Source organism: Galeopterus variegatus, unplaced genomic scaffold (genome assembly GCF_000696425.1).
Source record: "Galeopterus variegatus unplaced genomic scaffold, G_variegatus-3.0.2 Scaffold187, whole genome shotgun sequence".
NCBI lineage: Eukaryota > Metazoa > Chordata > Mammalia > Dermoptera > Cynocephalidae > Galeopterus > Galeopterus variegatus.
This window is the reverse complement of record NW_007726298.1, coordinates 243,218-265,828: the sequence shown is the minus strand read 5'-3', so window position 1 is coordinate 265,828 and position 22,611 is coordinate 243,218. Positions and strand designations below refer to the sequence as shown.

The following is a 22,611-nucleotide window of genomic DNA, read 5'->3' as shown; positions in this document are numbered from 1 at the left end:
TTTAATACATCCACTTACTGAATAGGAAACAAGTTTTAATTAGCCACATAAATGGTGCCTTTTACAAATAATGTTCTAAATGAGACTGTTTTTTAATGTTTGTTAGTAGAATGTGCAATAGAATTGGTTAATCGCCAAGCATGTATACAGTCATTCTTTAGACCTGGGCATAATTTAGAAAAGATTTCTTAAATGAGGGCTTTATAGCAGTATCTTTAAAAAGGAGCAATTTGGAAGCAATATTGTGTTTTAGAATTATTTAAATGATGATGGATCTGGTTTATTCTAAGGGTTGTGCTAAGTTGATTATTAAAACCCAGCCATTAAATAAGGAGAATTAAACATTGTTACCATTTTTTAACAATATTTTCTCTTTTCCTTCTCTTCCCATCACCTTTTGCTTTTGTTCCATGTTTTTGGTTGTGGCTCTTCCGTCTGTTCTCCTTCCCTTCCTCCCACCTTTGCCTGTCCACGCCTGTCGCTCCATCCGCCCGTCTTAGCATGGCAAGGCACTGACCTGATGCATAATCACGTCCTGGCTGATGATGACCAACCAAGTCTAGACTCCTTGGGTCGTCGCAGTAGCCTTTCCCGCTTGGAGCCTTCAGACCTCTCAGAAGACTCTGACTATGACAGTGTATGGACAGCCCCTAGTTACAGGATGGGCTCTGCATCTCGTAAGAGCTGTTGCTCATCTATCTCTCACCAGAACTAACGCACCTCTGAGCTTTCCTTAACAAACGCGTGTTGTATCGCAGCCTGCTTTTCTTAGATGTTTTCTTGCTGTTCCTTGTCTCTTTTATGTGATATTTTAACAACTTTTGAGAGTGTTCCTAATATTTCCCATTGTACTTTGTGGAGGCTTAATTGCCAATTCGAGTATACATTCGATGACTGACTATTGCAGGGAGATGGTGTATTCACATGAGCCTATACCTGAGGGTGCTCCTCTTAATGGATAGTCATTGTTTTATAGCTCCAAATGGTTTGTTTTTTTTATTCTCGGTGTAGCAACTGTTTCATTTCTTTTTGGATACAGCTGTATGAACACTTTTATATTTTATACTGAAACCACACAGGTTTGTGATATAAGTGCCAGCAACACGGAGGAGACTCTGGCCTTATATAGAGAGACCTAAATTTTTTATGTATAGTGACACATTGATCGAGTAGTTTTGGAGGGGGGACAAGAAGAAGGTGCAGCAGCAGTACTGTGAGTCTGGTTCTGACGGTCGGATCCTGGTCATCATGCAGAACTATGGCAGGTGCGCACCGCGGAGGGTGGGTGTCACGTGCTTTCAGAGTCTGTCTTCACCCCACGGCTCTGCATTCTTCTCTGTGCTGCAGCCTGGCTGTGAGGGTGGGGGCTCTCCTTTCCGAGGGCAGAGTACAGTGTCAAAGCTCAGACATTTGCTCTCGTCACACCAAACTGTCTGAATCGCAGGGATTCTGTTATATGGCACTTAGCCAGCTGCACCACTCTATCCTAAAACCTCTGTGCTAAAGGCTTAAAGTCCAAACCTGAAGCATTCAGTCTCTGTGAGTGTGGGCTAGCCTGCGTTCAGAGAGGCATTTGGTACACTTAAAAAACCAAGTGCTCCAGCCTCTGCCCCAGCCTGGCTGCACCCCTGACGTCACCCTTACACTGTCTTAAGAGCCGTGGACACGTCAACTCAGCAGGCAGGTGAACCCCATACATAGTCCTAATGCTTTGTTGTAATGGGGTGTCAGAGTCCACCAATGACTTCCCAGGTTGCCACGTAACTCACTTTTTAAAAAGCCTCCCCACTTTCTTGGGATTTGTTGTAAGGAATTTTCACTGGCCTCATTTGGACTAGTTTCTGCTTCAGAAAGAACTGAATGTCATGTGTCATTCTTCACATCTGTCCGCATCTGGTCATTGCTTGAGGGGCAGAATTGTGTCCTCTCCCACGCATACTCTATTGGTGTTAAAATGGCATCTTACCGGTTGTGTTTTAAGTATTTATTGAAACCAGCTTCAGAAAACAAGATGCCATATAAATGGAAATAACATTTTTTCCTTTCTTCAGGGTGGCTGTAATTACAGGTGGCCGTGATTTCTCTATCCCACCACCCCATCCTTCACCATACCTGTGTTCAGTGTTGTGATATTGTTTGTGCAGAGTAAACTCTGTGCAATATCAGTCCTATCCTGGGAACTGGGTCCTGCTCTCACAAGCCTGGAGGTGCCAGTGAGCTCCTGGCAGCAGCCCATGGTCTAGAGAGTCGGGCCGCTTCATTCTGTACGGGGAAGGTGACAGCACAGAAGTCGTGAGGGCAGCTCTTGCAAGTGGCTACTGGACTGCTTATGTCATCTGGGGACTTTGTATTTCTATATCAGTTAGTATAAATAAGGATGTCAAGGTGCAGTCTTTAAAATTTGTCAGAATTCAGTATTAATCTCCAGCACAGTCGGGGTGTGTTCAGCCAAATAGCAAATGGAATTTTGGGGGAAGTGTGGTAACTATGAAGTTTACATATTTACTGAAAAATATCATACAATGGATTTAGAAGTACTTTTGTTTTTATATTACATAGAATATTCATCTCTTCTGATATTAATAGTAGAGTATCTTTTTGTCTGCTTTGAGACTGTAATGACTAGTGCATTGGTTGAGATGCCTTTGCCATGCCTTAGTAAGCTTTGTTTGCCTCTATCCTGTGCTACGTATTACAACATTGAAATGCAGTTGCTGCACTTGGATTTTTCTTTAATATCAAAGATCATTTGGTTGTCTTAATGAGACATTTTCATTGATATTCTACACACCAAAGTTTTGACAATTTACAATCATTCCTTTCTGTACTAGTTAAAGCCATTTTGATGATGATTTTTTTGATGCTGAGATCACAGCACAATAATAACCTGACTTTTTCTTTGTTTGCATTTGTTTTGAATGTTTGTCACCGTCAGCTTTTGGGATCTGGTTAGAAGTATTAGTGCCACAGGCCCAAAACGACAGTTCTCCTGTGGCAGTGGTGATATGGCATCCAGAGGGCCAGTGTTTCTGCCTTTGTGGAGCTTGAGTCATGCTGATAGTAGTACCTTATGTTTACGCAATTCTGTGATATCTATGTGCACAGTTAGTGTTATAATGATAGGATGAATCTGAACTAGAAGGAAGGGTCAAGCCATCATCAGAACTTTCGCAAATGGCCTAAATAGTGTTCCCATTGAACTAACACTTGCCACAAGTATATAATAAGCTATATTAATTGTGTTTTGAATAAAATTGTCAAAACACGGTAATGTGTATATAGTGGTATAAGATCTTGAAAAAATCTATATATTGTGCTCTTTATCTGTGAATGGGAAAAGCCATTTTTAGTAGGTGGCTGCATTTGAAAACTCGCTTGGATGTATATCTGAATGTTGCATTGTATTGTACAGCGTGCGTATTACTGTTTGTGGTTGCATATGGCAATGAAGTGTTGTTTTATAAAACAAAAAATCTGTTATGTACAGTTGAAATAAATTTTGCATTTGCTAGCCTGTGGCTTTTAATATTTGTTACATGGGGGAGTGGGAATAATAGCCAACAGTGTGCAGTTTAATGTGATTTGGCTTTGCTGCTCGCACATAGAGTCTTAACACAGGCAGGCCAGGCAGCGAGCACTTTCTGTCTGCCTTGATAGACAGTTCACGCTTTCTTAGGTTAAATGTGTTCTAGACAATTCAAGGTCACTCCTTGTACATCACTGGAAGGTTTGTCTTCAGAAAGAAACATCATTTTTGTGCATGAGAGGGAAAAAGCACAACTTTAAAAGATGTTATTTAGACTGAGGTCAGTTTTTTGTTCTATAAAGTGCATATCCAGGTGACTGAGAAAAATGAAGCAAGATGAAAGGAATGGAATTTCCTGGTGGCAGGCGCGAGATGCAAACAATAAACAAATGCTAAAGAACTCTGTGAAAAGACAAGCCATGTTTCTATTTCCTAAGAAAAAATAAATTAGGATAGAAGTCTATAGCCATAAATTATAAAGTGGCTTAGATGACTTCTGGAGAGATTTTATTAAATAGATTTTTTCAGTGTTACTATATTTTGCTCCATTCTGACAGTTCCTTTGATTTTGGCTGGTAAGATGTAGATTTTAGAAAGATCATAAATTTAAGAAGGCATGTGAGTTTTGCCATAGGTGTACTAGATTGTCAGCCAGCTAGGCATATTCCCTTCTCTGACAGACTTAACTTGCTGTTAAGCTTTTGGTGGAGACAGACTCACCTGAGTGCGCACACACACACCCCACATGCTGCCCTGGATTTGATAGTGAGCACCTATATTCCTGACACAGTTGCGTGTCGTCAGAGAAGATCCTGAATCATGTTTGCACAACCAAGGCGGTGGCCGGGAGCTGGGATTCAGAATCCTGGGGACAGGTCCTTACTCTTTTGTTGGCCAGAGCAAGTCATCTCGTGTAAAAGATGGAAATATTTTATCAGATCTGTGTTTCTTAAACTAAGGTCCACAGATCTCTGGGGATCTGTGAATGTTGGGGGGCGGGCCAGGAGGAGCAGGATTCTGAAACATCTCTAAAGTTTTTACTTTTGTGCTCATGTTGACACAAACATGTCCTCAGGCTTTGGGGTCTCACCTTTGAGTGAGGGTCCTGGTGCCTGCTGTGTCTCCAGCTACGTGCACTGGGGCCCCTGATAGTGGCTCTGCAGCACTTTCGTGGCTGTGTTTCTCAGCTGGCGTTGGGTGGGTACCAGGCATCTGCAGGCACATTCTTGGGGTCCTCAAGATTGAAAAGGATTGGATTGGCATGAAGTATAAATTGTTCCATTATATTCATGTTTTTCTTATTCCCACCTCCATATGGAAACAATAACCATAACCACCAACTAGAAATTTTGCGTCTGTATGTATAGACACAGACAGGAATATAAGCTAGTCTAGCACTTCTCAAACTGTTATCCAGAAAACTGTAAGATGCTAATATCGATGTTGGAAGAAAAAAAAAAAAAGAGTTCAGCACTCAAATGAGTTTCAGAAATGCTGAATTAAATGATTATGTTTTGGCAGACCTTATCAAAACCTATAACGTGCTAAAGATGCCTTGTGAATCCCCAGGTAATGGCTGTAGCGTGTAGCATTTTCCAAAATGATGTGTTGTGGAACCCCTCTTTCCCAGAAACACAAAAGTTTGGGAAACACAGATCTTGACTGTGCCAGAAGTGTCATGAATATGTTTATCTGTGTCTGAGCCCTTGTTAGGTGGCTTTAAATGAAGCAGTAGAACATTCTCTGGTAGTTCTGCCTTTAAATTGTTTTTCCGACCCAAGTAATTCAGGAAAAATGTGCTATAAAGCTTCCAAAAGTTCTTTAATAATTTCTGAGACAACTTGTTAAGTCCGCCTGCTTTCTAAAACTTTGTTCTTAAACATTCCTTCATTGTTTTGTTGAAAGTCTATAAAATTTTTCATTTTAAAGAAATATGTTATATTGAAACTAGGCAGATTATTAGTGTTGCATGGATTTCTATGCAGCTAATAAATAATCTTCATTTATGAGCCTCCTAGCTCACCATCAGATCCATAAATGGCATTTTTCACATTAGTGTGTTTCAGGAATCAATTAATACATTCCTGAATATTCTCAGACTTACATTTTTATGGTATATCATTAAATCCTTCTCATGTGCTTAAAGGGCACAAGGATACTTCAGAAAGTTCATGGAAGGATTCATTTATCTTTCAATTTTATTTTTCCGTGGACTTTTTGAAGTACCATCATATTTGCAAAAATAAGACCTGTGTCATAGGTATGTAACCATTATACCAGTTCTTACAGGTTTTAGTTCCTCAAATTAATGATGTTACATAATGGAATCGGTTTTATTTTTATGAGTTCATCTGGTAAAAGATAGTTATAAAATGTAATATTAGGTTAATCCTCAGGACAGCTCTGCAGAGGTGTTTAGTTTTGTTATTCTGTTTTACAAGTAATGAAATTGAGACTTAGTGGATAAATGATGTGTCCAAGGTAGCGAAGAGAGTCACCACAGAGGGCTGTGAAAGGGACAGCCCAGCCGGCTCTCTGCATGACAGCCAACCCCCGTCTGACCCCCTTCTTTACAAAGTGGACGTCCTTTTGATTCTGTGTCATTTAAAAACTATAATGCCAGAAACAGAATTGACATAGGTTGTCTAGGAAGCTAGAAGAGGCAAAAATAACCAGAAGGAAATAAGGTTTAACCTGCCTAAAGTGCAGTTACATAAAAACTGTTTTCAGCTTGTTTCATGAGCTAATCCATTTAAAGAAATGTATCGCGAATTGAACGTGACACTTGACACTTTGGCTCTAACATGGGGGCCACCTGGGCTCAGAGCAGGACAGCAGGTGACTGACAGCCATGGGAGGCCCGGGAGGTGGGCTGCGTTGAGCAGTGGTACCAATTGTCTCTTCACAGGGAGGATGCAGTGGAGCCATTTGTTTTCTGCACATGTGGTATAAACATCTGAATTTTTGTTTAAGTCGTCTTGTGCTTTTTTGGGCAAATGGCACATGAATTACCTTTTCCTTATGAAAACATGGGTCCCGTTTGCATTCGTATCAGAAGTGCAGGAGAATCGTCGCCTGGCTGGTCCCATGCTTTCTATGATTTGTTTCATGTGTTGGTTTCCTGCCTAGGCAGTATTCTCCCATGTGGCCCACCTGTCCCGACAGCGGTCCCCACTGACCAGGGAAGGCCTGGACGAAGGCATGCCCGCAGCCCAGGGCTCCTCCCATGATCCCACGGAGCCGCAGGCGCCTGGAGCAGGCGAGGGCCCTCCCGTGCACAGGGGCGTTTTGTGCTCTTGTCCTCTGGACCCTGTTACAGATTTCTGGGGAGCATGGGTGTCGTCAGCCTACTAATGTGTTTAAAAATGTGTTCCTTTCTGGGACCATGTCACAATTGTAGTTCGTTAGGTTCTGTCTGAAGAGTTACTCCTGCGATGCAGGTCTCTGTGGGAAAGGGTGGGTGGAATGTGCTCTGGAGGGTACATGCAGGAGGCACGCCCTCTGCCTCCCTGCAGTGGCGGGTCTGCTGCCACGCGAGGTTGGCACAAAGTAACCATGGCATCAGTGGGAGGGTCATCTTTGAAATAGTATCTGACAAATTTATAAATACATTCAGATATACCAACTTGTTACAGCTTGTGACAAAATTCTGAGGACTGCATTTGATCACAGGACTGAGATGGTTCCCACTACACATAAAGGCCCTTCCCTGTATTGGGGTAAAATGTCTCTCTTGAAGCTTGTTCTGGTAACCTGGAGCTGTACTCTATTGCTCGCTTAGAGCTCCATCTTACCTGCTGACCCCCAAGGTAACAGGAGCTCGGCGTGTCACGTGTTCAGTCCCTGACCTCCTGGTTTCGCAGGGGTCTTGTGTGGGTGCCCTCCATTGTCTGTGAGACCCACGGAGCAGGTTGTGCAGGTGCACAGAGGGCAGCATGTGGCAGTAGCCTCCTCTCCGTCGGCGTGCTGCGTGGAGGTGCCGGAGGTACTCCCCGCACGTGGGGAAGGCTTCATGAGCCCACGCGCCCGCAGCTCTGACAGCCGTCGTCAGTCTTGCTCCTTGGCTCACAGTAAAACGCTGCTGAACTGCTCTTTAGAGTCCCATCTCTGAACGTCTGTTACGTGTGCTTTCGTGTGACGACAAGGGCGCGAAGCAAGTGCTGCCCCTGTTGAAGTCTGATGCTCGTAGGAGACAGACAAAGGGCAAACCAGAAAAAACAGCCAAGCAAGTGGAACCACCGTTTCTGCAGTCCCTTTGCATGTTTCAAACAGTTAAGCACACTTTGTCCAAGGAGTGTTGGATTTCTAATGATACCACTTGCAAGTGTTTGTGTTTTGCCTTCGATTATATCCTTTCTCCAATTTGCATCTGATAGAATTTTTCAAAAATATAGATGTTATGTGTTCTGCTGTGTAATCGTTAAGAAAATAATCTTTTGTTTAAGCATTATTTAATAAGATTGGCTTCTTTCCTAACCTTTTAAAATGAATATTTGGATTTCCCAATTAATTTCTCAAGTTTATATTTTGTAACATATATTAAGAGGCTGCCCCACGCAAACTTTTGAAAGTTTACTTTCTTTCATTTAGAAAAACATTTCTATTCCAGGGAATGTAGAATAAATTTTTTTATAGAAGATCCAAATAATAAAGTATATTAGATCATCTTCGTCTTTATTTTAAAATGCTGCTGTTGAGCAAAATGTTTTAATTGCCAGTTATTTGATTTATAAACATTTAGTGTATATGTTCTGCTTGGTCTTATGTCTTTCTAAAATTCCTGGAGTAATATAAAAGCTCAAAATGTGGTTAACCGGTGCAATATGCTCAGAACCTGTAACTTACTACTTGTTGAAAGTGTTAGGGTTTAGAAGATCCATAATCTGATTCAAAAACTGAATAATCTTATATAGTCAAGTTATTTTTCTTAGTTCTACCTGGTATTCACCTGAGGTTTCTTTCTTTTTCTTTTTTTTTTAATGACCCTAGGTTCACGCAAAGAATCTGCTCCACAAGTTTTGCTTCCGGAAGAAGAGAAAATTATAGTCGAAGAGACTAGAAGTAATGGTCAGACAGTGACGGAAGAAAAGTAAGTGTCTTCCAGTATTTTAAAGCAGGCAGGCAGCCTCTCCTGTGCGGTAGTGGGTCAGAAAAATTCCCCAAGGGCTGGGGCATGGCTTCAGGAACTTCACTTTTTAAATTTGTTCTTATGAAGGTATACCTGTTCTCCAGTGTTCATTGCAGCACTCTTTACAATAGCTAAGAGTTGGAACCATCCCAAATGTCCATCATCAGATGAGTGGTGTATCTACACAATGGAATACTACTCAGCTATAAAAAAGAATGAAATACTGCCATTTGCAACAACATGGATGGACCTAGAGAGAACTATATTAAGTGAAACGAGTCAGGAACAGAAAGAGAAATATCACATGTTCTCACTTATTTGTGGGAGCTAAAAATAAATAAATAAATACACAAATAAACTGGTGGGGGGAGGGAAGAAGACACAATAGTTACAGTTCCTTGAAGTTGATACGACAAGCGAACAGATATGAGGTTGATGGGAGGGAGGGAGGGAGGTTTCTGTAAAGGTCCACAATAATCAACCACATTGTATATTGATTAAATTAAATTAAATTAAATTAAAAAAAACCAAACAAACAAAAAAACACATCCATGGGAAAAAATAAATAAATTTCTTCCTAGATTGGAGTTAACCTTGACTAGGATTTAAGCTCCTATGCATGGAAGTTGGTTGTTTTGAAGTTGTAGATTTAGGGGTTACAGGGCTGGGCATAGTGGCCGCTCACTGCACTTGGCTTGTAGCATCTCCCATAAGAGCTCCTGCGAGTCCTCCTGGTGTCTTGTCCTGTTTACTTGCTTATTCTGTTTCCTGTTTCAGGAGTCTTGTTGATACTGTGTACGCATTGAAGGATGAAGTCCAAGAGTTGAGACAGGTGTGTCATAATTGGTTTTTTAACCTTTTTTTTTTTAGTGGGAAAAAATAGGAAAACACTGTTAAAAATGAAGCTGATTGTCCATAAGCCAAAAAATACTAAAAGGAAATCATGTCTCTCAGAATTTCAGCAGATAAAACAATTGGTCTTCCATAGGTGTGATGGACCAGGAAATGAATTTTTAAAGTGACTTGTTTAAACTCTAACTTTACTGTTTTTGATGTCATACGCCATCTCAAATTCTGTCAGGACAATACTTTAATATATCTAGAACTCTGTAGTCTCTGCCATGGCACGGAAGCTGGGCCACAAATCAGTCAGTCTGGCTGACTAGCCAGGTGTGTGCTGTGCACTGGTGCACTTGTGTAATCTGGACGGATGGACGGATGGCTGTGGCCTCCAGCTTTGGGCGGGAGGAGCTGGAGGCCAAGGAGAAACGTGGGGACAGCATGGCCTAGGATGGGGAGGGACTGGGCAGAAGCTGGGGCAGGCCGCCCTGTGGATCTGGACACATGCCAGCCCCTCCTTGCGGCTGCCAGCCATGTCTCTGCCTTGTGTGATGCTCTCCTTTTCACGCTCTGCCCCTTGCAGCAGGACACCTGTGTTTGTGCGTGCTTTCCACATACCCCGAGAAGTGCCTGTTCACACTGTGCGGGAGCAGTCCTACCCGTTCACTTCTGTGCCCATGCAGTCACTGTTATCTTGCCTCTCTGCATCTCACTCTGCAGGATAGTTATAAAGAGAAGAGGAGGGTGGATAGAACTGTTAGCTTTTGCTGTTTTTAGCCATTTTCTTATCGTGTGCCGTATGCAGATTCATCTATGAGCTGAAGAGCTGTTAGGACTGTTTTTCATCTGTGATTTGTCTTGGCTCCCGGGAGCAGCTGTGCACAGAGGAGCCCACAGCATCTGTGTAGACCTGAAGCTCTGCCGACCCCCTCTGACCTCATGGCCCGCAGGAGTTGCACACGGGATATCATTGAGTGAGGCCTCAGAGGTCTCCTTGAGGATATGCAAGTGGGGGAAGGAAGCCCTATTTAGTGCCAGAGATAGTGAGCACATTGTGGTCTGCTTATTTTACAGGATAACAAGAAGATGAAGAAATCTTTAGAGGAAGAACAGAGAGCCCGCAAAGACCTAGAAAAGCTGGTGAGGAAAGTTCTAAAGAACATGAATGATCCTGCATGGGATGAGACCAATCTGTAAGGGACGTCCTTAGTTCTTTCTGTCAAAGACCAGTTACGAGACCAAGCTGGACATTGAGGACTACAGGGCAGTTCTGGGCGGAAAGCCGTCTTGCTTTCTGTGCATGGAAAAGCTGGAGTTTACCATGCGAATAGAAATGACCCAACATCACTGAACAATCCAAATATGAGGTATCGACACTGAGGACCTGCATTAATCCCACTCTGTTAACATCTCAATTACCTCATTTTGCAATAAGTGCAGTGACTGACAAAAAGTCCTGGTTTTTCAGACTTCCCACTGAATATATAAATATTACATATACATGTTTCTTGTAAATTCTCCCTTTTGAATGCATATCCATGATTGTATGCCTGGGCTAATACCCCTGCTAGAATTTCCTTTCCACTAACCTTTCTGGTCACATGAATTAGCAGTCATGTTCACGCACCCATTGGAAACAGAGGCACAGGGAGACGCTCTTGTAGACGCTTCTGGAAGGTACGTCCTTGTTCTGGAGCACCGTGGTCTCCACAGCGCTGTGAAAGCACTTCCCACTGCAGCTTGCCTAGACAATTTAACCTTATTTATGTCTGCAAAGATACTTCGATACCATTGGAAAGTCTCTCTTAAAGCAGTGTTACAGTCACAGACATGGGACAGTTCCCAGGGTGGCACGCTGGCTTCCTGGGCTCAGCCCTGAATCCGAAGACATCCCAGACACCACTGCCGTGTCCACCTACAGGGGCTTGCTCTTGTCTGCTGTCTGCATCCCGTGGCTGTTGAGCGTGTATGTTGGGAGATCACACAGACTTTTCTGTATAGGCTCGTTTAATAACTCGACAATGTGCACTGTTTCTTCCTCCCCCAGAGGAGAACTAGAACCTGTAAATAAAATGTATTATTTATTATATGTCCCTACAGCTGAGGAACATGAACAGTAATGCTGGGAGCTGATGCGGATGGGGGGTGTCCCTGTCAGCCCCGAGAGCGCTTCACCAGCAGGTGCAGCCAGCCCTGTGCAGTGCTCAGTGAAAATAAACCTTCCCCTCTCTCAGCAAGAACAAAGCAATACACGTCTTAAGTTCAACTGAGTAGTGAAAGTTTAAAACTGGGCACGTCTTCCCCACTGTGTGCAGATGCAGGGGAGGTGGGGCAGGGAAGCCAGGCCTCACCTGGCTTTGCTGGCCTCTGGGGCCCAACCCGGCTCCTGGAAGCCTGAGCCCCGGGCAGGAGGCAGAGCCTGCAGGGCCAGGTTTTCGTTCTGCTTCAGCAGTAAATAAGTTAATAGGTAATGGTTACCACAGGAACGTTGCTGTGTTTTTCCCTCCTTCGAAGAGGTCAGTTCTAAAGTGAGAGAAACTTTTACAGAGAACAAGAGTTACATCTTCAAAACCCAGAATTGCAGCACCATGTACTCAGAGATCTCAGAACAACCTGTTGGCATCACATGGGACTTTGTGATTCGAGATCTGTTAGTCACGTTGCTCCTCACCTGCGCCCATATCCTTTGTGTTTTGATGCCTTCGAGCTGGGCAACCTTGGCGATAGTTTTTTGGCTGCTCATGGCTCTTCCATGCCCTCTGGTGCCCAAGGGAGCCCCGCTGCCTTCCTGCCCAGCGTGGGCCTGGCCCCCACTTCACCTCCTGCCCCACTGGGATCTTCAACTAAAGTTGCCAGCTCTGTGCTCAGCATTTTATTCTTTCATGCTGGGACAACAAAAGATCAAGCCTTTTTTCTGGGTAAGCCTTATTTTTACAAGTCGTTTTTTTGGTGATGCATGAGACATTGCAGTGGGGAACAGTTAAATCTGAGTGTATTGAAGTTTGCTGCTGTCAGCAGGTTTTAACTCAGGAACAACTCTGCTCTCTCCGCCACTGGTGACAGGCGATGTTGCTGAGCTGCTCCGCCCAGAGTTAGCTTAAGCCCATCCTCTTGGAACCCAGGACGCATCTCTTACAGAGCCTGCCTTAATGATGAGAGTGCAATATTTCATGAGAACACTTGCATCTTTACCATCCCTTCCCATGAGTGGGGTGACTGTGGAGATCCTCGTGTCATGCGTTGCCTTTCTTTCTGCGGGTCTGCTTTCTTCCTGGGCTTTTTAGAGAGCAGAGAAAATGTATCTGAGAGCAGTTGTTTTTTAAACCTGCCCCACTGTCTATAACTCCCAAGGGGTGGGATTTGATGTGAACGTGGAAAGGGGCCGCTGTCCCCCAGGGCCGCTCCTCTGCTCTCGCCTTTCTGATGAGGAGATAAAGCCATTTTTTACCCAGTGGATGTGAAGCACTTTCAGTTGTAGGCCGTGCTGGGAGGTAGCACCTGAAACTCATCGTGCTCGGCAATGTCTGTCCTTGTGGAGGTGCGGAGGCGCTGGGACCTCCCCGATGCCAATCAGTTCTCCACTCTGGGGTGTCCAGGGCACCCACTGACAGCTGGGAGGGACTCTTCATTTAAGTGTCACAGACAGTGTCCTGGTGTTGACTACTACAATGTTTATACTACATTGTTGTAATTATTAAACTATTTTTCTTAAGTCACAAAATATGTCATTTTATTTTATTTGATGTGTTTGCCGTATGTATATTGATTTTATGTTTTCTTTTGGTTTCTTTCTATTTTAAGATTCTGGTATGATATGAATTTTTGATCCTGGAAAAATATCACATTTGCCTTTAAAATTTAGAGTTTGAGAATATTTGAAGGTAAATGAGATTAGAGAAGAGAACTGAAAGCTGCAGGAGAGGAAACTGAAGTTGCAGGTCTCACTGTTAGGGATGCCACCCCTCATCTGCCATGCTCAGAACAGGGACTTTCACACTGGGAGATGCTGCATAAGCCGTTTTGTGAGGTCAAATAAATGAAAGCCCTTTTTGAAGATACCTATGGGGTCCATTACAGGAGTTGTCATAAGGCAGAAGAAAATTGCTTGTTTGCTTGTCTGTTAAAGGCTTACCTACCCCTGACTTTCCCCAAGGCTGGGGCCTTAATGAGTGTTGACTGGCTAAGGCACTTCTCCATTGTATTAGTCCTTTTCTGTTGCTTATAACAAAATACATGTAACGGGGTGATTTATAAGAAAATTTATTGCTTACAGTTTCTGAGGCTGGGAAGTCCAGAGACCATCTGGTGGTGGTGACAGTGACCCAGGAGTCTCACATTGCAAGATGGTGGAAGCAGAGAGAGAGAGAAAAAGACTCTCCTCTTCTTTTAAAGTCCTCAGAACCACGCCCCTGAACACCATTATTAATCCATTCACTACTGCACGGTCCTACAATCCAATCGCCTCTTCAAGGCTCCACCTTTCAATAACCGTATAGGATTTCCCACCCTCTTAACAGTCTCAGTGGGGGCTAAGTTGCTAATACATAAAACTAGGGGACAGAATTCAAGCTTCAATGAGTTTTGGGGGGACATAATTCAATCCACTGCATCAGTCCAGTGAAGAGGGTAAGGACTAGTGTTCAGGGGAAGGGAAACAAGCCGCTGGTTGGAGTTGGGAGCAGGGAGCTATGTAGAAAGTTTTTTTGATGGGGCATCTTTCTAAGACGTTTTACCCTTAAATCTCAGGGAATTAAGCTACTAGTATAGTCATCTTAGAAACTGTGATCTAAGAAAGTTTTTTTAGATGACCTGGTAACTACTGTTCTGAATTCTTTCTGCCAAATTTTAGGGAGACAAATGGTGGTTTATGTATCTTACGTAACAAGGAGTCTTTATGGATTTTGTTATAACTTACATCCATTGGGTGTTTTACATTTTTCACTGTCTTCTAATAAATTACTCCTTGATCACCCAAAATGCAAGCCTGGGAGCGGGGGTTATTGCGGCAGCTGTGCAGAATGCCTGGCCACAAACCCAGATGGAGCCAGTATCTCAAATGTCAGGGATTTGGATTATTTCATTTCAGTCTAAAGTGAGTAGGCATAGAAAATATCGTTTCTGTTGATTTTCATTGTGATTATAAATGTGTTATACATTGATTATCTCTAATCTGAGTTGCTCATTTTATTGGAGGAGGTGGGCATTTATATTTTTCTTGCTAGTTTTTAATCATAAAAATAATACCTGCTTATTGGGGGGAACAAACTACACAAGAATATAAGGTATAAGTATAAGAATTTGCAGGTACTTCAAAAAGTTCGTGGAAAAATAGAATTAAAAGATAATGTGAATTTTTCCATGGACTTCTTGAAGTACCAGCATATATTCCTTTTCCCAGTACCCTCTCCTTATCCCACAGATGTAGCTAGCATTGTGTGCCTTGTGTATTCTTTTGTTCATTCTTGCGAGCACATGCATCGTGTGTTACTTGTATTTTTTCCCCACATGTGAGATCACATTGAATATGTTCTTCTTGACTTGTGTTTATGAGCCTTGTCCTGGGTGTCTTTCCATGCAGCCGTGTGTAGACTGGACGTGTTGTCGTTGTTGGCTGCATAAGTACTGCACCGAGTGGGTGCATTGCAGCTTAGCCACCTGTCAAAGGACACTTGGGCAGGGCTGTTGCAGGAGTGCTCCTAGTGTCCTTGTAGACAGCTGAGTGTGATTGACTTGGAGAAATGTTCTGCACCTTGATTTTGATGGAATTTGCCACATTCCTAGAAGGTGTTTTAGAAGTGACACCCCTGGCAGTTTTTCGGTTCCAGTTTCTCAGGAGAGGAGTCGCAGGGTCAGTGCTGCCCGCAGCAGTTCTCCATTCCTGACACCCCGACTGACGCTGCGGGCTCTGGCCGAGCATGCTGTTAGGAGGGGAGATGATCGGGCCGGCCCGGTGGCGCACTGTAGCAGTGCGCCGCTTGGGAGCACGGTGGCGCTCCCGCCGAGGGTTCGGATCCCACATACAGACCGGTTCCCGCTCACTGGCTGAGCGAGGTGCGGGCGCGACACGGAGGGTTGCGATCCCGTTGCCGGTCCTGGTCTGATACGGGCGCGACACTGAGGGTTGCAATCCGTTGCCGGACACGAAAAAAGACAAAAAAAAGGAAAAAAAAAAGAGAGGAGATGATCATGGTAGCATGTGCCCTGCCCTTGCCATGGTTGGTTCTTTCTTGTCACAGGCCCTGTTCTCATCAGGTTGGTCTTTTGTATTGCAGTGGTCACTTTCTAAAGCAAGTAAAACTCACCTCTGTCTATGACCATAACCTCTTCTGTAGGCTGCCCCTTCCTCTCCGAATCACTCTAAGGCAAATGTTTTTCAAGATGGAGTCAGCTGGAGCAGCCTTCCTTGCCGGTTCCCCCGGTGCTGACTGAAAATGCCCAGCCCCGCTGCTCCCTGCCCCCTCGCCTAGGGAGCCAACTTCTGAGGGTGTGATCTTGGGATCTGCTTCTTAACATCACCCCAGTGTTCTGCTGGAGTGCATGGTGATGATACATGGATACCCAGGAGGATGTAAATGTGTGTTTAGTAAATAGGCTGGCTGCTGAGTTTAGGTGTTTTATGTTTCCATATATGATGTAGACATTTGCTTACTGGCTTAGTAACCACGTGGAGAAGGACTTTTAATGAAACCCAAGTCCTCAGCACTTCTGCCTGTTTCGTCACTTCTCAGACGTTGTCGGCTGGGAGACACACCACAGGTTGACACCCTCACAGCTGTGGAGGGCTTTCAGTTCTGAAGTGTGTCCAGGTTCCAGGAGAGGGGGAAGATGGGAGGACACATGGCTCTTTGGGTCCAGCTTCCACTCTCTGCAGCGAGTACCGAACATCTGTCGCTTTCCCAAACATGACCCCACTTCCCTGCAAAATAGTTTCTGAAATTTATGTGAAAATGCAAAGTGCCAAGAGTGGCTGAGGTCCTTATGAAGAGGGAGGACAGTGGAAAGACTGACTTTGCAGGATGTCGTGGTTTGTCCTGGTTACGTGGTATTGGGACAGGGTATCCAATGGATGGGCGGTGGAGCAAAATCTGCAGAAGGCCCTCACATGTGGACAGATCTGTACCAATGGCTGCCCTGCAGAAAACTGGGGAAGGAACAGTATTTCAATAAATGTTTCTTTGTCACTTGTTTTTCCACATGAAAAAAATACGAAATTTGACCTTTCCCTCATGCCATACACATTAATTCTGGGTGGACTTTAGATTTAAATCTCAAGTGGGGAACAAGGGAATTTTAGAAGATAATGTGGGAGGATATCTTCATGACCTTAGAGTTAGGAGAGAGTCTTTATCAGGACACAAAACGCTCTAATCACAAAAGAAAAGATTAATAAATTTGACTACATTAAAATTAATGTAACTACTGACAAGCTGCTGCCCATCAAAAGGCCCCATTCAGAAGATGCAAGTCATGCCAGGGGTGGGCGCAGACAGTTGTGATGCCCGTCACACTGTACCCAGCTTGTGTGAGGCAGTCAACAAATTGGTAGTGAAAAGACTTTTATAAGTTTTTAAAAAGAATTTTTTTTTTTGCTGGTGGGTATAGGGATCCAAACACTTGACCTTGGTGTAGCCAGCTGAACTAAGCAGCCAGCCCCAAGACAAAATACTTGAAAGACATTGCAAAAGGGAATATCTAAAATGGCCAATAAACAAAAAGGCCTTTGATCTCATTTATAATAAGGGAAATGCAAATTAAAGTCCTAAAACTATACTACTCAAATAATAATACTAAAATTAAAGTTATGACTAGTAAGTATATTTGAAGGCATGGAGCTCTTGTACACATCTGGTTAGAGAGTGAATATGATATAAACACTTTAGAAGAGAGTTTGGCATTATTGGATACAGACATTCATCACCCATATGTACTAATATTCTGCAGCTGCTGTAACAAGTTACACGGACTTCATGTCATGCTTCAAACGGCACCCACTGATGGCCTTGGCTTCCATAGGTCAGGATTCCAGGCTCAGTATAGCCAGGCTTTCAGCTCAGGTCCCCCAGGCTGAAATCAAGGTTTCAACCGGACCTTGGTCTAATCTGAGCTCGAGGCCACATCCAGGCTCACACAGGTGATGGCAGGCGGCGAGCTGGCGCGGTCCACGCCATGGCAGGATCCTAAAGGAGTCAGCTTGGGCTGCCCTCTCCGAGTTGGCAGGACCGCTGGAGGGAGAGCTGTTGGCAAGGCCGCAGCTATGAGCACTTGCTACAACCGTAAGGGCTCCTGCCTCGGCTTCGTGGTACTGCTTTTTGCTTTCTCTTTCAATATTTTGGTTAGCGTGGCAGTTCTCTGAATTCCCAAAAGATTATAAAAATAACATAATCATTTGATTATGCCGTCATTGAACTAAAATTCCCACAGAGGATCCGAGTAAATTGGACAATTCAAAATTATCCTCTTATGATAAATTGACCACACCAACAAATGTTCAAAAAGCACTGCTCATGACTAAATATGAGCTGCAGCCTAATGTAAGTTGGCAAACATCATTTACTGGAGATTGTATTAATGACGAGAATGGTTGGCATTAACGAGAAATTATATGATTGGGACAAATTAAGTATATGGGAATGATACTGTAAAACCCCCTTTACTTGGTGGTGTCCAGTTTTAAATAAATCATTAAGAATCAGGTGTTGGGATAAAAATATATGCTGTAAAATTATTAAACTTACAAAATTAGATCTTAGTAAAATAAGAGAGTGTAACTGGTTTTGTGAGGGATGGTGGTATGCACAATGACACTTTGACATTTAGATCAAGATTACAGGGCCACAGCCAATGCATAACCTTAAAATGTGCATGATAATGCTGCTCAAATATCCACTGTTCTTTTTACATTTGGCTCCCACCCTGTTAACAGGGTGGATATTAGCCACAGCTTGCTAACAGAAAAAGGTCACAAGATAACTTCAAGACAATGAAGGGATGGTTTGAATCTGATAACCTGATTCCAGGAAAAAGAAGCACGAGTTGATCACCTAAGACATGCTGAACTCTAAAAAAAAAAAGCTTCCTCCCTGCTTTTTGGACCATTGATTTAAGCTTGCTGATACAATAAAAATAATACCCAAAACCCCCCTGCAGAGAAAAACCTAAATAAAAGGCATCGTCTCATGCTCTACTGGGCTCCAGCTGCAACACGCTGACAGCCCGCAGAGAGAGAACGTGCATATTGATGCTCCAGCTGCAACACGCTGTCAGCCCGCAGAGAGAGAACGTGCATATTGATGCATTGAGGTCTCTGTCTGTGTTTGTTATTTTCGCCGACCCTCCCTCTCCCTTTTTCGGGTACCCACCCTTCGCTGAAGCTGGACTTTGGCAGTGAGCGGCAGGCAGGGTGGGGCTCCTTGTGGTTGTAGGACTGAGGCCTGTCTTCCTGCTGACTGTGGGGCAGGGCCGCCCTCAGCTCCTAGTGGCCTCTTGCAGATTCCTGCCATGGGGCCGGCTCTAACACATGGAAGCTCACTTCTTCAAAGCCGGTGGTAGAACGTCCAACTTCCTCAGACAGAACCTTGCATAGCATTTCAAAACCACAGGAGTGACGAACCTAACTGTAGCAATGACATCATCATATTCTCAGGTCCTGCCTGGACCTAACAGGAGAGGGCTTTCAGGGCCTGTGCACCAGGGGCAGCAATTTTGGGGGCATCTTAGAATTCTGCCCACCACACCTAGGTGTATGCCCAGCAGAAATGCCCAGATGACGACAGCATCTGGATGGATAAGCAAGTGAGAATGCAGGGACTGAACTGCAGCTCTGCTCAGCAGCACTGACCAAGCTCGTCAACACAGTGTTTGGTGGAGTGGCCAGATATAACAGTATACTGAGTGATTCGGTTTATGTAAAGTTAAAAGAAAAGAACTGAACCATCGTCATATTAGTCTGCTTCTGTTGCTTATAACAAAAAAATACATGGAACTGGGTAATTTGTAAGAAAACGAAATTTATTGCTTATAGTTTTGGAAGCTGTGTAGTCCACAGTCCAGGGACACATCTGGTGAAGATCTTCTTTGGTGGTGGCTTTACAGCAATGCAGGGGTCTCACATGGCAAAAAATGGCAGAGCAGACAGACACGTGCTCTCCTTTTAAAGCCCGCTGACCCATGCCCCTGACCGTTATTAATCCATTCCCGAGTTCTTACAATCTGATCACCTCTTCTTGGCCCTGCCTTTCAATGACCATAACAGGATTTCCCACCCTCAACAGTTGCAGTGGCAGTATGTGGACTTTCGGGGACACAATCCATAGCATTCCACCCCAGCTCCCAAAGTTCATGTCCTTCTCGCAGGTAAATACATTCATTCCATCCCCAAAGTCTTAACTTATTTCAACTCAAAAGGTCCAAAGTCTCTTCTGTGAAATGAAAACAAGTTGTCTACTGACAAGACACAATGGTGGGACAGGCATAGGGTACATATTCCCATTTAAAAAGGGAGAAATAGACCAAAAGAAAGGAGAAACAGGTCCCAAACCAATCTGAAACCCAGCAGGGCAGGCATTAAATCTCAAAGCTGGTAAATCATTTATTTTGACTCCATGTTTGACCTCCTCTGCATGCTGGTGTGGGGGTTGGGTCCCTATGTCCTTAGGCAGCTCAGCTCCTATGGCTTTCCTGGTCTCAGGCCACACTTCAGCTCTCTCAGGCTGGTGTTCCACTCTGGTAGCTCCACAGGTTTGGAGTCTCCATGGCAGTCCTGCTGTCACAACTCCACTAGGCATGGCACTGATGGGGTTTCTCTGCTGCAACTCTGATCCCACGTTACTGCGCGGCATCGCCCTAGCAAAGGCTGTCTGTGATGAACTGCCCCTGCAAAAGATCTCTTCCTGGGCCTCCAGGCTTTTCCATACATCCTTAGAAATTGGGATGGAGGCTCCCAAGTATTCTGTGATCCTGCAGACCTAACAGCACGTGGTTGCCGCCAGGGCATCTGGCTTTTATTTTCCAAAGCTGCAGGGCCAGCGACACCTGGAGCCGATTTAGCCAGGGCTGGAGCAGCCAAAGCAGCTGGGGTGCTGGTGTGGGGAGTAGCATCTGGAAGTGGCCCTGGGCAGCAAGCCTGTGGGGGCCACTCATGTCTGTTCCCTGAGACCATTCTGTCTCCCTTGGCCTGTGGGCCTGTAATGGAAGGGTTGGCCCCAGAGGCTTCTGCAATGCCTTCAGGGCGTTTTCCCCCTTCTCTTGATAATCACTTTCTTTTGTACCAATCTTCTTAGCCTCATTGCATTTTTCTCCTGAAAATGGTCTCTCTTTCTCTACCACATGGCTGGGCTCCAAATTTCCCAAAGCTTTACGCTGCTTTCCTTTTAAATTCTGGCTTTATGTCATGCCTTTACCACCATAACTTAGCGTAGGCTGTTGCAAGTAGCCATGCAGCTTCCTGAGTGCTTTGCTGCTTAGAAATTTCTTCCACCAAATACCCTGGGTCAGCACCTAGAAGTTTCACGTTCCATAATACTTTGGGATGTGACCAGAATGCAGCCAAGTTCCTTGCCAGTTCATAGTGAGGGTAAACTTTGCCCCAGTTTCCAGCAAGTCCCTTCTCCTTGACATCTGAGGTCCCCTCAGTATGGCCTTTACTGTCTATACTTCTGTCAGTACTCTGCTCACCACCATCTAACCAGTCTTTAAGAAGTTCCAAACTTTCCCTGTTTTTTTTCTAAACTCCCACCAGCAGCTGGGCTCTTCCTAGCTTTCTCCTTCAAATTCTTCCACCCTCTCCTCAATACCCAGTTCCAAAGCCACTTCCACATTTTCAAGTATTTCTTATAAGCAACACCCCACTTCTCTGCTAACAGTTTTCTGTATTAGTCCATTTCTGCTGCTTATAACAAAATACCTGGAACTGGGTACTTTGTAAGTAAACAAAATTTATTGCTTACAGTTTTGGAGGCTGGGAAATCCAAAGTCCAGAGAACACATCTGGTGAGGGTCTTTTTGGTGGTGGCTTTACAGCAATGCAGGGGTCTCTCATGGCAGAAAATGGTGGAGCAGAGAGAGACTCTCACGTGCTCTCCTTCTGAAGCCCTCAGAACCATGCTCACAACCACCATTATTAATCCAATCATGGCATCGACCTACAATCTAATTACCTCTTCAAGGCCCCACCTTTCAATTACTATAAAAGGATTTCAGTGGCAATTAAGCTTATAATATATGGACTTTGGGGGACACAATTCAATCAGTCCACAGCAATTGTATATAGTGGTTCAAGCTTAGGTTGTGAAAATTTAAAGAAAAACAAGGAAGTGATTACCCTATACGTGGGGAGGGTGTCCCCGTGGAAGGAGTGGCGAGGACAGGGGTTTGCTTGTAAGGACAAAGCAGCTTCTGGGTGGAAGCAGGACTTCTGGGGCAGCCGCCTGGGGCTCACCTGGTCAAAGGCATTAAGCCGTTTATCTCGTTTTGTGTACTTTTCAGTTACACATGTGTGTATATGGATAGTTATATATAGAGACTTGTAATCTGTATTTCACTAAGGTCAGCGTTGCCCGGAAGGAAGTAGCGTGTGAATAGCGTGCTTCAGGGTCCCTGTCAGGGAAGAGTGGACAGTGGTTAAAGAACACAAGCTAGGTTGGAGGAAAAGAATACTTATTCTTAATTGGAAGGGTGGGTCTTGGAAAACTGAGGGTGGACGGAGATGAGAGAGAGTAGACCCACCCAGGTCTAGGTGCCCTTCGAAAAAGGGTATCGAAAAGGAGACATGATTTGGCTAAAACCAAGTGAGACAAGGTGACGGGGCTCCCTTTGCTACATAGAGGGAGGACAAATCTCAGCAGACGTCCCTGGAAAGAGCCCGGATGGGGGGTCACGAGCAGAGCCACAAAGCTCCAGCTGGAGGGCCTGCGGTCAGTGCAGTGGGGGACGGGCTGTGGACGATCGGGGCAGACATTTTAGCTGCAGAAAATTTGGACAAATTTGACAGAAGACAGGAAACATAAATATAACATTTGCAGAATTGTGGACAAATTCAAGGAGACATCGCAGGTGGGAGGACACCCGCAAAGAGGACGCAAGGGCAGTGGGCGCAGACATGACACGGCCAGCTGGAGGT

The 22,611-nt window shown here is 44.4% G+C and overlaps 1 protein-coding gene across 3 annotated transcripts in view; it reads left to right on the top strand.

Annotated features, from left to right (window-relative positions):
- The window catches only part of ARHGEF7 (Rho guanine nucleotide exchange factor (GEF) 7), an 81,171-nt gene extending 67,956 nt beyond the window's left edge, over positions 1-13,215 (top strand). Inside the window, exons 18-21 of one of the 3 annotated variants that reach the window (XM_008564440.1) lie at positions 501-677; positions 8,516-8,615; positions 9,432-9,486; positions 10,569-13,215. In XM_008564440.1, the coding sequence (XP_008562662.1) occupies positions 501-677; positions 8,516-8,615; positions 9,432-9,486; positions 10,569-10,691 (455 nt within the window). In that variant the 3' untranslated portion in view covers positions 10,692-13,215. Of the gene's footprint in view, positions 1-500; positions 3,512-8,515; positions 8,616-9,431; positions 9,487-10,568 lie in introns of those variants that run through there. The other 2 variants (XM_008564444.1, XM_008564448.1) reach the window with 2 other exon arrangements.
- Positions 13,216-22,611: the final 9,396 nt, after the last annotated feature.